At 41.1% G+C, this 14,875-nt stretch overlaps 1 protein-coding gene across 1 annotated transcript in view; it reads right to left on the minus strand.

The window, feature by feature from the left end:
• Positions 1-3,771: 3,771 nt before the first annotated feature.
• The window catches only part of EVI5 (ecotropic viral integration site 5), a 112,689-nt gene continuing 101,585 nt past the window's right edge, over positions 3,772-14,875 (minus strand). Inside the window, exon 21 of the mRNA XM_015421459.1 lies at positions 3,772-5,003. Within this exon, the coding sequence (XP_015276945.1) occupies positions 4,692-5,003 (312 nt within the window). The 3' untranslated portion in view covers positions 3,772-4,691. The remainder of the gene's footprint in view (positions 5,004-14,875) is intronic.

Below are 14,875 nucleotides of genomic sequence, written 5' to 3' on the forward strand. Positions count from 1 at the left end.
TCAAAAATCTACCAGCTATTAGTTATCCAGAATTCAAAATACCAAGAAATTAGTACACAAGCCCAGGAGGCATCAGAGTTAGTTTTCTTAAACATGCTGCGTGCAAAACTGTTAAAGAAAATGAAGAAAGCATCCAAAGCAGTTTACTATGGCACAGTGTATGTGCATCAACTGTTCAAGATGTAAAAAGGCAATGCTACAGACTGAGCAGCTTTTTGGATTCCTTTGGATATCTCCAAATAAGAGCCCATGTTCCAAGGAGTAAGTCAACAATATATCAAGGAACAACTGATTTACTATGTTGTCGAAAGCTTTCACGGCCAGAGTTCATTAGCTGTTGTAGATTTTCCGGGCTGCATGGCCGTGGTCTTGGCATTGTAGGACCTGACGTTTCACCAGCGGCTGTGACTGGCATCCTCAGAGATATAACACAGAAAGATGGAGTACTCTCTGTGTCAAGGTGAGAAGAAAACTGGTAGGCAGGTAATGTATATCTACTCAGGAAGGTGGGGTAGGGGTAAGTCATTATCTTGTAGGAGATAAAAGGAAGTACTTCTTCACCCAAAGAGTGATTAATACATGGAATTCACTGCCACAGGAGGTGGCGGCGGCTACAAGCATAGACGGCTTCAAGAGGGAATTGGATAAACGTATGGAGCAGATGTCCATCAGTGGCTATTACCCACAAGGTATAAATAGGAACTCTCAACCTGGGGCAGGTGATGCATTGTATTCTTGGTGCTTGGCAACAGTCGGAGGGCTTCTAGTGTCCTGGCCCCACTGATGGGCCTCCTGATGGCACTGGTATTTTTGGTCACTGTGTGACAGAGTGTTGGACTGGATGGGCCATTGGCCTGATCCAACATTGGCTTCTCTTATGTTCTTATAGGAAATGTGGGGCTACCACAGAGAATGACACTCTTGTGTCAACTTCTCCCCTTCTCTCAGGAATCTGTAATACAAACCCATCCCATGTTCCAGTATTTCGATGCTGTGTATTTTCTCTGTCAGCATCATTAGCTGCCACTGTGGAAGGCAAGGAAATACACATCATAATGACATCGGTCCCCTTAATCCTTGCTCTTTGCCTTCTCCCTAATAGAACCTACCAGTTGTTTTAGCACCATGAATGGGAGGGTGAGAGAGAAAAGCATCTTTTTCCAGCTGAACAAAAAGCAGGGTTTTTTTTAAATAATTGGGGGAAATGGTCTGTTGTGGAACTGTTAAGTGACCTCCAAGCCAGATTGCGGCTAAAAATATGGAAATCATTCCTGTGACTGAGCAACCCTTGCTTTCAGCGAAAACATGAGTTTCAAAATCCCCAGTCGCATTCACTAACACCTGTGCAATGGCAGTTAGAGCAAGATCATTACACTTCACTGTTCAATGTGTTTTATGGCCAACCTTCAACTGAATTTCTCATGCCACCGACTGGAGAGCATTGCTTTTGCAAAGCCTTGCAGCTGGGGCTGCCAACGATAGATGGCAGAGACTTTCTAGACAACCTCAGCTGCCCAGCACCAGGTGCAGAAGTTTTCAGCTGCTGCTATCTGAATTCCCACTGGGGAAGGTACAGATGTAATCTACAAAGAGAGAGAGAGATAACTTTTTTTTTTTTTTTTTTGCTTTTGGGAAACTGCATCATGGCATGCTTGAAGAGGACAACATTTACCCCACTGTCCAGCAAAACATATTTGTTCTGAGAAGTGACAGCAATGATTCCTGTATGACGGAAATAGACCAAAGCAAAAACTGAAAGTCAGAGCAGCTCTAAAGTTGTTTTAAGAATTTCCTGGATACAGTCTATTTATGTGAATGAGCCTTCCAGACAAACCTCCTTCTTCTCTGCACTTCTAGACTGACAAGGCTTCTTTGTTCAGTACACTAGGTGCATTGGCCTTCTGAACCATAGCATTTTTTTTTAAAAGGCTAACAACGATAATGCAACCCAATGTGTGTCCACTCAGAAGCCTTATGGAATTCAGTGGGGCGTAGGCTACTTCAAGCTGTCATGAACTCCACTGAAACTAACTAGACTCGTTTAAAAGCAAACGTAGTTTAGACTACCAGGCAGTCTCGTCAGGTGGGGAGAAAGGCCAGGACTCAAGATCTGCTCATGTTCAGCATTGTTATGTCATGTTGCTATGTAAGGCTTTAACAGAATTTCATCTTTACAGAAAACACTTAAATTTTTCTCTACAGCTTAGCAACAAAAATAAAAAGACTGAACAAGAATTGATGGCGGTTTAGTGCATGCAGGGAACTCATGATGATTCACGGGGAGCAAGTGGGATTGCATTGCAAACAACAAATTTGTTTTATGGTTATTCTGTACTGATTCGAGACATGTTACCTGTTTCCCTCCTGTGCATATTTGCTTGGAAAGGCTTGCTCTCATGAGACTGCAGCCATTGTTTGGGGAACCCACACCATAAAACTAAATCACATCATTATCTACCACACTGCTGTAAGTCTCTCTTCTCCTAAGTTACTTCGCTGCTGCGGGCAGCAATGGGAAGCGTCTCAAACTGCAAGGGAGAAGACAATAAATACATTGTGTTTGGGAAACCTGTCCCCTGAGAGGAAGCCCCCCAAATATTCTCCTGGACAGAGTAGCAGCACCAGTCTCTACTATCATTCAGAAACTGATTTGCATGTTTAGTGACTAGCTGCGGTGGCTCAAGTGGTTAAGACGCTGAACTGCAGGCTGTGGAAGGTCAGTAGTTCAGCAGTTCGAGACCCGAGTTGCCACATGACGGAGTGAGCTCCCGTCTCTAGTCCCAGCTCCTGCCAACCTAGCCATTCGAAAGCAAGAAATTGCAAGTAGATAAATAGGCAGGGCTCTAGTCGGGGGGGAGCTCTCAGGTACGGAGCTCCGGAAGAGAACCTCTAGGGGGCGGGGCAGTCACGTGGTGAAGCCCCGCCCCCTTCTTTACCCCGCCCTCTGCTTCAATCCTCATTCCGTTTGGGAATGAGGATGAAGCAGGAGGGTAAGTAGCCGGGCCTTCTGACACACTTCCGGTGATGTCAGGGGGTGTGGCCTTCTGTCACTTCCGATGATGTCAGGGGGCGTGGCATATGCAAATAAGTTATGCTAATGAGCTCCGGCAGCTCTTTTTCTACAACAAGACCCCTGTAAATAGGTACCATTTCGGTGGGAAGGTAACAGCGTTCCGTGCGCCTTGGTGTTTAGTCACGCCGGCCACATGACCCCGGAAACGTCTTCGGACAGCTCTGGCTCTTCAGCTTTGAAACGGAGATGAGCACCGCAACCCTAGAGTTGGACTCGACTGACTTTCGAGCAAGGGAACCTTTACCTTTACCCAAGAAGAGCAACAGAGTGCAAGACAAAGGGGGGGAAACTCCACTCAGTATGCATTCCTAGGCTGCATTTCAAGAGCGCATTTGGGGGATATTTTGTTAATATGGCCACCTAGATTAGCTACAGCTGAATAAGACTAAGGGAAGAAGGGAAAGGAGATAGCAGAGACAAGGGTTCAAGTGAAGTGTGGAAGGAAGTGAAGAGTACAAAGATCAAGAGGCATGTGGGGCAAAGGAAAATGTGTACAACACAGCCAGCCAGGGAGCCCTGGGTTGTGGCTCCCTCTCCCTACCCATCTAATCTTTGCAGCCATATTTTAATGTGTCCTTCCACCATGTGGTGGCCATCTCAAGAGTCTAGATTGGCTGAATATTATAACACACTGGAACAGTGGAATAATGAAAAAAGTTTATTATATAGTTACATATACACACAGTTAAAATCCCGGTCAATAGTGTCTTTTGGAACATATATTTTAATAAGACATGAACCTGTTTGTGTCATTTGGTAAGCAACAATCTTAAATCTAGTATTAGTGTTCTTGCCACTTTGCCCATAAACTTTTTAAAAAATTATAGTGTATACACAGAATTTTGCTTTCCTTTTAAAAGTCTAAAGAACAGTTATATTGAACATTTACACTTCCCATACAAAATTGAATGTACATTTTTTGTAGGGCAGATATATATATATATCTAAATATATACAAAATAGACATTATTTGTAGTTAACATACCTCAGTCAGGTTCATTAGCAACACATCAAAAGCAGATACACATAAAAATTGACAAAAGGGTTTTGTTTTAATCCTTTAGGACAAAGTATGACCATTAATCGTGGTATAAAATAGCAGATAAAGGCTTCAGTTTGGAAACTCTGGGGGTCTCCAATAATAGAAGTCATTTCAATTAAAAATAAGACACTCAAGACAACTGGATATATGCTGTATCTGATACACCCATCTTGATCACAAACTGTTTATGTAAAAAAGACGTCTGTTCACAGAGCATTAAAATATTGCACAAGAACAGTTTACTCTGAAGAACAAGGATTCCCCATGTTTATTAACTACAATATGGTTCTTGAGCAGGAAGAAATTGTGAGTGCACATTTTCTAGCATGAAAAGTGTACGGGAAAATTCATTAATACTGTTAAAGAGTTGTCCTCAGTCCAGTCTCTCCCCAATTCACTATGTGGCAATGGCAAGTCAGGGATAAAGATTTGGCAAATGTAAGAGGCAGACAGTAAGATGTATACCATCATACATCAGATGAGATACAAGACACAGTCAGTCCAAGAGCCTAGTGCTGATTCACTTGACCACAGAACAAGCTCTTTGAGAATTAAGACCAGCACCATTCACAGTAATCACACAGTAGTAGAATAGGACTCCATCCTTTTTTCGGTCTTTTCCTTTTGAGTGATTGTTCCCAGTGCTTCAGAATCTGCAGCATTCTCAGCATCACTGTCACTACTGTCTACCACAATTGTATTCAAGCCCATTTGACCAGTCCTTCTGTGCAAGTGAAAGTGAACTCCAGCCTCCTGAACATGGTTTGATACAAAGTCTTCATCTGAGGAATGCAGTGACTCATCATCTCCTATCAAATGGTTCACAATATGAATCCCATCAAAACTGTGAGGGCCTGAGAAGGCTCTTGGGCCTTTTAGGCATCTGATCTGTTAAAACACACAAACATAAGAATTAGATAACAGGGAAATCATCCCTGGTCAACAATTACATGTACTTACATATTCAACTGTTCATCTCTTTGAACTAAGTCAAGATCATGGGTTGGAACCAGCACAACATTACGACGGGTATTAGGACTTTCAGCCATGTAGCGTGACTTGTCACAGTTTCTCTAATCCTTGAACCCACTCCCCCCAATACTGTTCCTAGGGGAGCTCAATGGGCAAATGTCCTTCTGCCCAAAGAAATGGTGTGTTGGATCTACTTCCACAGGTAGTCTCGGTGTACTCATAGATTCCTCAAGCCAATTTCCATAATTTAAATGAAAAATATGGCAAATGGAACCTTGGCTATTTTAGGAATACTAGTGTATGAAACAAAATATTTTGCATGTATTCTTGACATTCTTGATAAGTACTTTTGGTATGCTGTTTATTACTGAAAAATGCAACATTGCAGTCTTGTCTTTCTTTCTGGATGCATAAAAGATTAAACAAGGGATGGATACTTGGAAGTGCCACCTGTGCACTACTATAGGAACACGGGGTTAGACATGAGACGATATTAGGGGGTGGATATCAGGAATGGAGCTTCTTACTTTATAAAAATTATCTCCCATTGTCAATGCCATTTCACTACAGAATAAATGGAAAGCAAATTTTCACACAGAAACAGTGTGTTTGTCATAGTGTTTCTGTTTAATACAATATTGCTGATAAAGAAATTTCCAATGTAAAAGTACTGTCCCTTGAAATTTATGTTACACATGGTACCAACTTCTGCTCAAGTTATTCAGAACAAACCTAAGGCCTTTCAACAATGTGAAAGGAAGCTACTCTTCAGCTGCTGCTGAGGTCTATTCTTTAGAGGGTTTTTTTGCAGCATGCTACTTTATAGTCATAAAAGCATATAGCTAATGGTATCAGAAGGACACAGAATAAGTATCCTGTGAACGTTTTTGTGACAGAAAGAAATGGCTGCAAGAATTCTCAAATTATGAAGCTGTTTTGCTGTCTGGCTCTGAGTGACACTTCAGCGGCATTCAGACATCACAATAAACTGCTTTGTTTCATCTTTGGACTGCACAATAGAGTTGTTAGTTTACCAGACATAAATAACAAATCCCGGTTTGTGCACTAATCATGGTTTGTCTGCCTCTTGCCTCTCCTGCCTCCCAGAAGGAAGGGATTCCTGCAGGTGGCTGTAAGGGCTGGAGTGTCTCTAACTTTGTGTTGTAAATTCAGACACCACAGCAAAAGAACAATTGGTACAGACTGTGGTTAAATCAACCAAGTTACAAACTCAGAATTCCTTAAGTATCCCTAAGCAAAACCATAGACCTTCCCAGTCCTGATTTTTATTTACGTAAAAAACAACACCACCACCACAACTCCAAGTCTTCTGTTTTAACTATTTGCTTGATATAAACATTGAAGATTCACAAGACTATTTTTGTTTTCATATATCCCAAAATCAGAGATGGGGAGGTTCTTCTGTTTAGAAATACAGACTTTACAAACCAATTCCAAGATTTAATTTTGAACTTTTTCTGGATTTAAAGGACATTCCACTCCATCCAGCTTACCTTTAAGCCAACCACCCTCAAACTACCCTAACTGCTATTCAAAGCTGATTAACAAGAACAATGCAGTCAGAAAGCTTTCCATATATTCATTTAATAATCTTCTTCCTAAGAACAAGCATGGTAGTTATTTGCCACAGTGCAAAAAGTTATTCACAACCAACACAGATTACTCTGCATTCAAGACAGTTCACAGTTCCGGAGCTGAAGGAACACACGAACAGCTAAACCACTGTGAGGAGCTGGAAAATTTGCCACAAAAACAAAGTGACAGAGCATTATTGTGACATGTTCTTGAGTTGACAGGCTGGTCAGGGTTTAAAATATGCAATTATTAGGAAGTCCAGTTTCTTCAGTTTTTCACATTGCTGCAGTTTAACAAGTTGGCAAGGAAGCCATTCTTTCCAGGTTAATGAGGCAGAAGTTAGATGTTTATCCTAAAAGGAGAATAGAGCAAAAATAGCCAGAAAGAAACTCTCAAATAGAGGCCTGTCTATCTGTGGCACTCATCCTCAGCTTCTATGAAAGACTCACTCCTTCCACCTCTTATTCACCATGTAGGTTGTGGCCAACACTTCCAAGGCCATACCAAAGAACACAACCTTCATAGCCATGCTATCTGAAAGTCCTGAGAGAAGGAGTTATGTGCTATAGCCTAAGCAAGAGCACTCTACTCTGTTCTAAAGGCTGCCACTAGATGTCTTTGGTACATTAACACCACAAGATTCAGTAACGGAAGAAATATGGCATCTGAATGAACTTGTAGTAGCCCAGAGCACATGGGACTGTGCAGCATGAAGAATAAGGAACTATTGTACGAACAGGTTTGCTGTTGTTATTCCTGTCCCACTGCCGACCCTGCAGAAATGGTCATCACCAGACTCTGGAACCTTTGGCAAAGGGAAGAATTAAGAAGAGACCCAAGATACTAAGTGACACCCACGTTACAATTTTATGGGAGTGTGGATTAAGCATTTAAGAACACAACAGCCATAGTTAGAAACATACTGCTTGATCTTTACAACATGCTCTTACCTGATGATGGCTGTCATCCCAAGTATGAGCAAAAGGAAAAAGACAGCAGAGAAATATTTAGAGGTTTTAAACAATCCTGAATTGTCCAAATTAAAAATACAGCACATCTAGAATATTTAAAATTCACCCCCCCCCCCAACAATGTTATGAAGTTAGCAGACAGATTATTTTTGGGGGAAACTTAAGTGCTGCATTTTGCACCAAGCAAAGTGTGTGCTTGTGTGTTTATGTTACATAGGCAGTTGCAGATTTTTAATATTTTGGTTGTAGAATTTGAAAATCTACTCCAAACCCTGAGTTTAATACAGCTGTTGAAAATGCTCACATGCCAAACCACATGGTGACATTGTAAGATCTTAATAATTAGTATAGCTGTATATTTTTAAAAAAATGTAAAGCTGATGCATCACAGCACCATTCAAAGAACCTTGTAGAACTGTTTTGGGAGGATGCTAAGAATTGTAGCTCTATTCTTTTCCCCCAGCTGTATGGAAAGGGTAGAGTACTCTAGTAATAGCTATAGTTCCTTAATTGGGAGCTGTGACAGATACTGGTTTGTATTTGTTTGAATCATGATGCAGAATTACCCCCTTAGAGATAAAACATGAACACTTCTGCCATATCTGTAACTACCATATGTCTTAGGGCTACTTCAAACAAGTCTCTGACTCCTTAGATATGATATCAGAGTACAAAATACATGCTGTGCTAGCATGTAAATTGTACATATAGGTTTAATACTGTCCTCCTAAAATTTATGTGATCCGTGATCAGAAAGTATTGGCCCTTTTCACAAGCACTTTAAAAAGTCTTGCAAAAATACATATATTCATAGTTTATATGTGGCACACTTACTTTATAGACTGGTGTCATACACTAGTGCAGCAAGTATTTTTGAAACATAGTTAAAGCATTTAATATAATATAGATTGTATTTTATGTAAAAATTCAACTAGGCAATTCATACAGCTTCAGCTGAATGTTTTTATATACTTCATAAAGCTTAATTTAGGAGTCCTGAATTTAGCTGGCTCCTCCTATTCTCAAATGATGTACTCTACAGCATTTAATGTGAAACTGCATCAGATACTAAAAAATACTATCAACAATACTTCACATGTAAGTGGGAGTATGATTTTAACTACTTAGCATTATGCATATATATTTTAAAAGAACCAGGAAGCTAAAAGTTTTAGAAAATGGATTACTAGGGGAAAGCTATAAATTCAACCAAATTACTCCAAGGAGATAAAGACACCATTTCCAGTTTTATAGCAAAGGTAATCAAAATACCACATAAATCCGGTTACATACAAACATGCTGAAAATAACAAGAGTGGAAGCACACAGGGTAAGGTTTTATATTCTCCCTCCTTAACTTTTTGTCAGACTACTACAGAGGTTTTTGGAGATAAGAGGTGCTCCATAATTAAATACAAGAAAATCTATAGGAAGGAATTTAGGCTGCAAATATAACTTTTTAAGGCAAATATTGGATTAGATTTGCCAGCAAATTTGGAAAACGCAACAGTGGCCACAGGATTGGAAAAGGTCAGTATACATTCCAATCCCAAAGAAGGGCAATGCCAAGGAATGTTCAAACTATCGCACAATTGCACTCATATCACACGCTAGCAAGGTCATGCTCAAGATCCTACAAGCTAGGCTTCAACAGTACGTGGATAGAGAACTGCCAGAAGTACAAGCTGGGTTTCGAAGTGGTAGAGGAACTAGAGATCAAATTGCCAACATTCGCTGGATTATGGAGAAAGCAAGAGAGTACCAGAAAAACATCTACTACTGCTTCATTGACTATGCTAAAGCCTTTGACTGTGTGGATCACAACAAACTATGGCAGGTCCTTAAAGAGATGGGAGTACCAGACCACCTCACATGTCTCTTGAGAAACCTGTATAAGGGCCAAGAAGCAACAGTTAGAACCGGATATGGAACAACTGATTGGTTCAGCATAGGAAAAGGAGTACGACAAGGATGTATACTGTCACCTTGCTTATTTAATATATATGCAGAGTACATCATGCGAAATGCTGGCCTGGATGAATCACAAGCGGGAATTAAGATTGCTGGGGAAAAGATCAACAACCTCAGATATGCAGACGATACCACTCTAATGGCAGAAAGTGAAGAGGACCTAAAGAGCCTCTTGCTCAGGGTAAAAGAGGAGAGCGCAAAAGTGGGCTTGAAGCTCAACATCAAAAAAACTAAGATCATGGCATCCGGCCCCATCACTCCTTGGCAAATAGAAGGGGAAGTCGTGGAAGTAGTGACAGACTTCACGTTCCTGGGATCCCAGATCACCGCAGACTGTGACTGCAGCCATGAAATTAAAAGACGCCTGCTCCTTGGGAGGAAAGCGATGGCGAACCTAAACAGCATGATAAAAAGTAGAGACATCACCCTGCCAACAAAAATACGCATGGTCCAAGCAATGGTATTCCCAGTAGTCATGTATGGCTGCGAGAGTTGGACTATAAGGAAGGCCGAGCGCCGAAGAATAGATTCTTTTGAACTATGGTGCTGGAGAAGACTCTTGAGAGTCCCTTGGACTGCAAGAAGAACAAATCAGTCAATCCTCAAAGAAATCAACCCTGACTGTTCCCTGGAAGGCCAGATAATGAAACTGAAGCTCAAATACTTTGGCCACCAAATGAGAAGGGAGCACTCACTGGAGAAGACCCTGATGCTGGGAAAGATTGAAGGTCATCTCTAGGCAAGACCACATCTGGCCTGTGCTGCAAGCGCTGCACTGGCTGCCGATAGCATACTTCAAACTATTGGTCTTACCTTTAAAGCCCTGAATGGCCGGGGTCCGGCTTACCTGAGGGACCACCTCTCCCCGTATGTTCCCTCAAGAGCACTACGATCAGGGAGTCTCCACCTCCTGGGCCCCCGAGATGTTAAGTTTGCCCCTACTAGGGCCAGGGTGTTTTCGGTGGTGGCTCCTATCTGGTGGAACGAGCTCCTGGAGGTGATCCGAGCCCTGCGGGACCTTATGCAGTTCCGCAGGACCTGCAAGACGGAGCTCTTCCACCAGGCTTTTGAGTAGGAGCCGCCGCCGCCACTATTCCACCACTGTGGTGCTATTCCATCGTCTACCCCTATTGTGGGGGGCATGCATCGCCTGGCGGAAGCGTGTAGAACATCGTCACTGGACCTCACTATTTAATACAGCTGGCCGTCGAATTGGGATTATTGCTCCCATCTTGGGGATCTATATACAGGATAACATCAGAGCACCTTAAATATTGTACGGGATTTTATTGTGGTTGTTCAACACAGTTTTATTGTATTTTATCCATTTAACCTGGCACTAGCTGTATGTTAGCCGCCCTGAGCCGTTTGGAAGGGCGGGATATAAATTCAAAAATAAAAATAAATAAATAAATAAATCTTTATGTTGTTCCCCTCCCTCTCCAAAACTTTTCCAAAACCAGGGAAGTTGATTCCCAGGCTGTGGGACCCATGTGGACCAACAGCCTCATAGGTCAGATGGCTGTGCTGAGTTGGGGGAAGAAGATAAAAATCACCCCTCCTACCTCTCATCTGCAGAACTTTCTTGATATTGGAAAGTTCTGCTGTGGAGAGAGAATGAAGGAACGATCTGTAATCATAGACTAGCATAATTACCATAGACTGAAAGAACAAACGTCTGTATTTTTATGCTCCCCTCCCTTCAAGGAACTTAGGACAGTGAACCTAAGTCTCTCCCACCCTCTCATATTTTGTTGCAGAAATAATTCAGGAGAACCAAATCATGTAGGATCCATATTTAAAGACTGAGGCTAGGACTCTGCACATGAATGTCCTCTACAGACCAAGCCACTAAATATGAAACAGAAACCAACATTTTAAAACTGAGAGATTTGAGGATGATACTAAGTTGTCATTGCGGGTGGTGGAAGGGGAGAGAGCAGTTGAGTTTCTGCAAAGCAAAGCTTGTAAACTGTATTATTATTCGTGATATTGTATCTCTTGATGGGCAGACCTGCCTTTGTTTGCCTTCACAATAATCTCAAGCAACCTTTTTAAAGCAGATGTTCTCTGGAAAATACGATTTGAACCCTGGACTGGGTCCAGAGCAGATTGCTGTGTCAGAGACGCCCTGAAACGCTGGATGCTGTGGCAAGTATGTTTGGCAGCATCCAGGGATGCTAGGAATCTGGGGAAATGCACAAATCTACTGCCCTAAGGTTACAATCACATGTGGACAGCCTATTGTGTTACTGGCTTCCAAAGCACAGATGGTGCATCGTTTTTTAACTCATCAGTTAAATACTGTTGCAGAGAGTAAAAGACTTTTGGTCTGTGGACCTATCATAGCATGGGTTCTGGGGTTTGTGGCCAAGTAATGGATGCTCTGGCTCCATTAGCTTAAGAGAACCTTGCTCCAAAGGACAGAGAAAGATGGACTGCAAGGTGAAAATACAGCAAACATTGGAAAGGCTGGTTTAATTTTTGTGGTGACTTACACCAAATTCATACATACCATTTTACATTTTTTAGCCTCTCTGTCATTGCTGGTATGCATGTGTAAAACCCCTGCTACATACAAAAACAGTTTTTAAAAGGGTTATTAAATCCATCAGTGGCCAAATAGGAAAATACATGCATGATTTGAGATTTAGAGATGCTTTCATTTTATAATGGGAATTTTTAAATCAAACATGTATACATTGAGTTACATATGAATGGCTTTTGCATGTCATACAAAAGGGACCTAGAAGCTTCTCATACGGATTTTGCAGGCAAACGTTTATTTTGTCAATTCACTTCATTTACACCTCACTTTTCTCCAAAAATGGGGACCCAAAGTTGCATATAACATTCTCTCCTTCTCCATTTTATCCTCACAGCAACCCTGTGAGGTAGGTTAGGGTGAGGTGTGTGTGAGAGTGGCCCAAGGTCACCCAGCAAGCTTTCATGGGCAGAGTGGGTATTGAAACCTGGGTCTCCACTTGAAATCTGTTTTGATATGCCACACACAAACAATGCCAGTCATGTTTATTTGTAATGGGTTTCACAGGCCTTAATGTAGCACATAAAGTAGCTTAGTCAAGGTGTGCCTCCCTAAGAGCTGCAGTTTGCAGGTCAACAAAAGTACAAACATTATAGATCTAGAAGTTGTTAGAGCTTGAGTTTCTGAATTTCCTTAATTCTGTTCTATGAGTAATCTCCCCCCCCCTTTTTAAAAGAAACACAAAAGGGGATTTCGCAAGCTTTATCACTTATCAGGGGCTAAACAGCCAAGAGGAAATAAGATGCTAAGACTAGGCAGCTATACTGCTAACATGACAAAGATTAATACTAGTGACACATGGGGACCAAACGTTTTCAAGCAAGTCAGAACAGGAAAACCTTAACATGATCAGACAGGGTCATGACCTTTTGATCACTGCACTATTAACATATAATCAATTTTTTTGGAAATCTTAATAAAATGTAGGTGAATTGAAGTGATAGCAAGACATCAGAAGAACAGGCTTCCAAGATGCACTTTGTAAGCATCCATGTTTATTAATGGCAAGTTCAATTTTATTCCATCTCCTAGGATGCTGAACAAAGTTTAAAAGTTTTAATTGAATTTGGCCTTGGGAGGTCACTGTAAATGACTTGCTTTTAATTTCAGATCCAAGCAGATCTAGTGAACAGTGCAAAAAAAAAGTTTCATTTATGAACCTTATCAAGCATTCAACTATCCCAAATAATTTGAAAGACGGCTCCTCCTGTTTCTAGAACTCAACCCTTCCAGTTGAAAAACATTAAGAGACCAGCAACAACGTACGGCCTTCACATCTGTAGCAGTTTGGAAAAGGAAATGAAAATTTTGTTCATTTAGAGTATTTGCATGTTGGACGATATCCAAACAAGGGCAGAACTGCCTACCCCGCCCCCTATCCACATAGATTCCTGCTTGCCTAAAAGCATTCCAAGAATGGACTGCCAAAAGTCCAATAATGAATTAGTATCCACAACTTCAATACCAAAATTGGGTCCCAAATCCAAATATCTTTGAATGGAAGCAAAATCTTCTCTCACACACAAACACAAATAAAGAACAGCTCAGGCCCATTTTGCTTGACCAGTTTCTCTGGAATAAGTGGGCAGATTCTTACAGCTTCTCGGTATCTTTTTTAGTCAATATTTCCCCATATCAATTTTTTTCTACAGAATGTGGGTGTTGGTTTAACACTCTGCCCCATTTGTTCCTCCCTCTTTTTCAAAATTACAGCTATGAAGAGCAGACCATTTGCATCGTTTATGATACTTAACAAAAATCATGCCCTTCATTCTATTAAGGCAAGAAACTTTAGTAGGAAGGAAAGAACTATGACAACAGCTTTCATATTTTGTCAGAATTCTTCGTTCAATGGCTAATACAAATAATGTTTTCTAGAAGTCCATAATGTTTTGCTGTCCATACCCTCTAGCTTTCAGCACTAGAAATAAGTGCTTCAGACGATCATAAATGTTGCTACTAAGACTTCACCCTCAGTTATCAAAAATGAACACCCCTGGGTCTGACCACCATCCAAACCATACTAAACATACAGCTAAGATGCTACATTATAAGGGGGTTGACACACACACACGCATATGCGTGCTTCTATTTATTTAAAAATTTACTGGGTCAACAAAGCTGCTGTGAGAGATTGGGTGTTTTCTAACCACATGACCTCACCAGCGCTATCTTATCACATCACAGGTTCCTCAGACTGACCACAACCATTGAAATCAGGCCCCACCAGCATAGATGCTCTCCCTATCTCACACGTACTAGCAAAACAGCAACTTTTGAGCTGTCCAATGGCCTTGCTGAATTGTGAGAGGGCAAATCTGGTGGTCTTGTCTTACTATATTTGCAAGATACCGTACAAGGAAAGCACATGATTTATTGCTCTGCAAGGTTTAACCACAAGTTGAAAAGCTCACACTTTTAAATCTGAGAGCTAACATATTTCCTTTCAGTGTCAAGCAGAGGATTATGGTGCGGGGGGGGGGGGAACTTTACTTTCTACCACAGTGTTTGCACATTTATTTATGTAAAAAGTACTTCTCTACTACCTTTCCCCCCACAAATGTGGGCTCACAGCAATGTGGCATGATTTTTAAAACTCTTTATTCTGTTAGATAAAGAGTAACTACACTTTACTTTTTATTTATTTAGAGAGTGCAATCTAATTTTTAATCATTTTGAGCTAAGGGAAAGCTTTTAAATGCTTA

The sequence above is a fragment of the Gekko japonicus genome, unplaced genomic scaffold (genome assembly GCF_001447785.1).
Source record: "Gekko japonicus isolate JY-2015 unplaced genomic scaffold, Gekko_japonicus_V1.1 scaffold911, whole genome shotgun sequence".
Lineage (NCBI taxonomy): Eukaryota > Metazoa > Chordata > Lepidosauria > Squamata > Gekkonidae > Gekko > Gekko japonicus.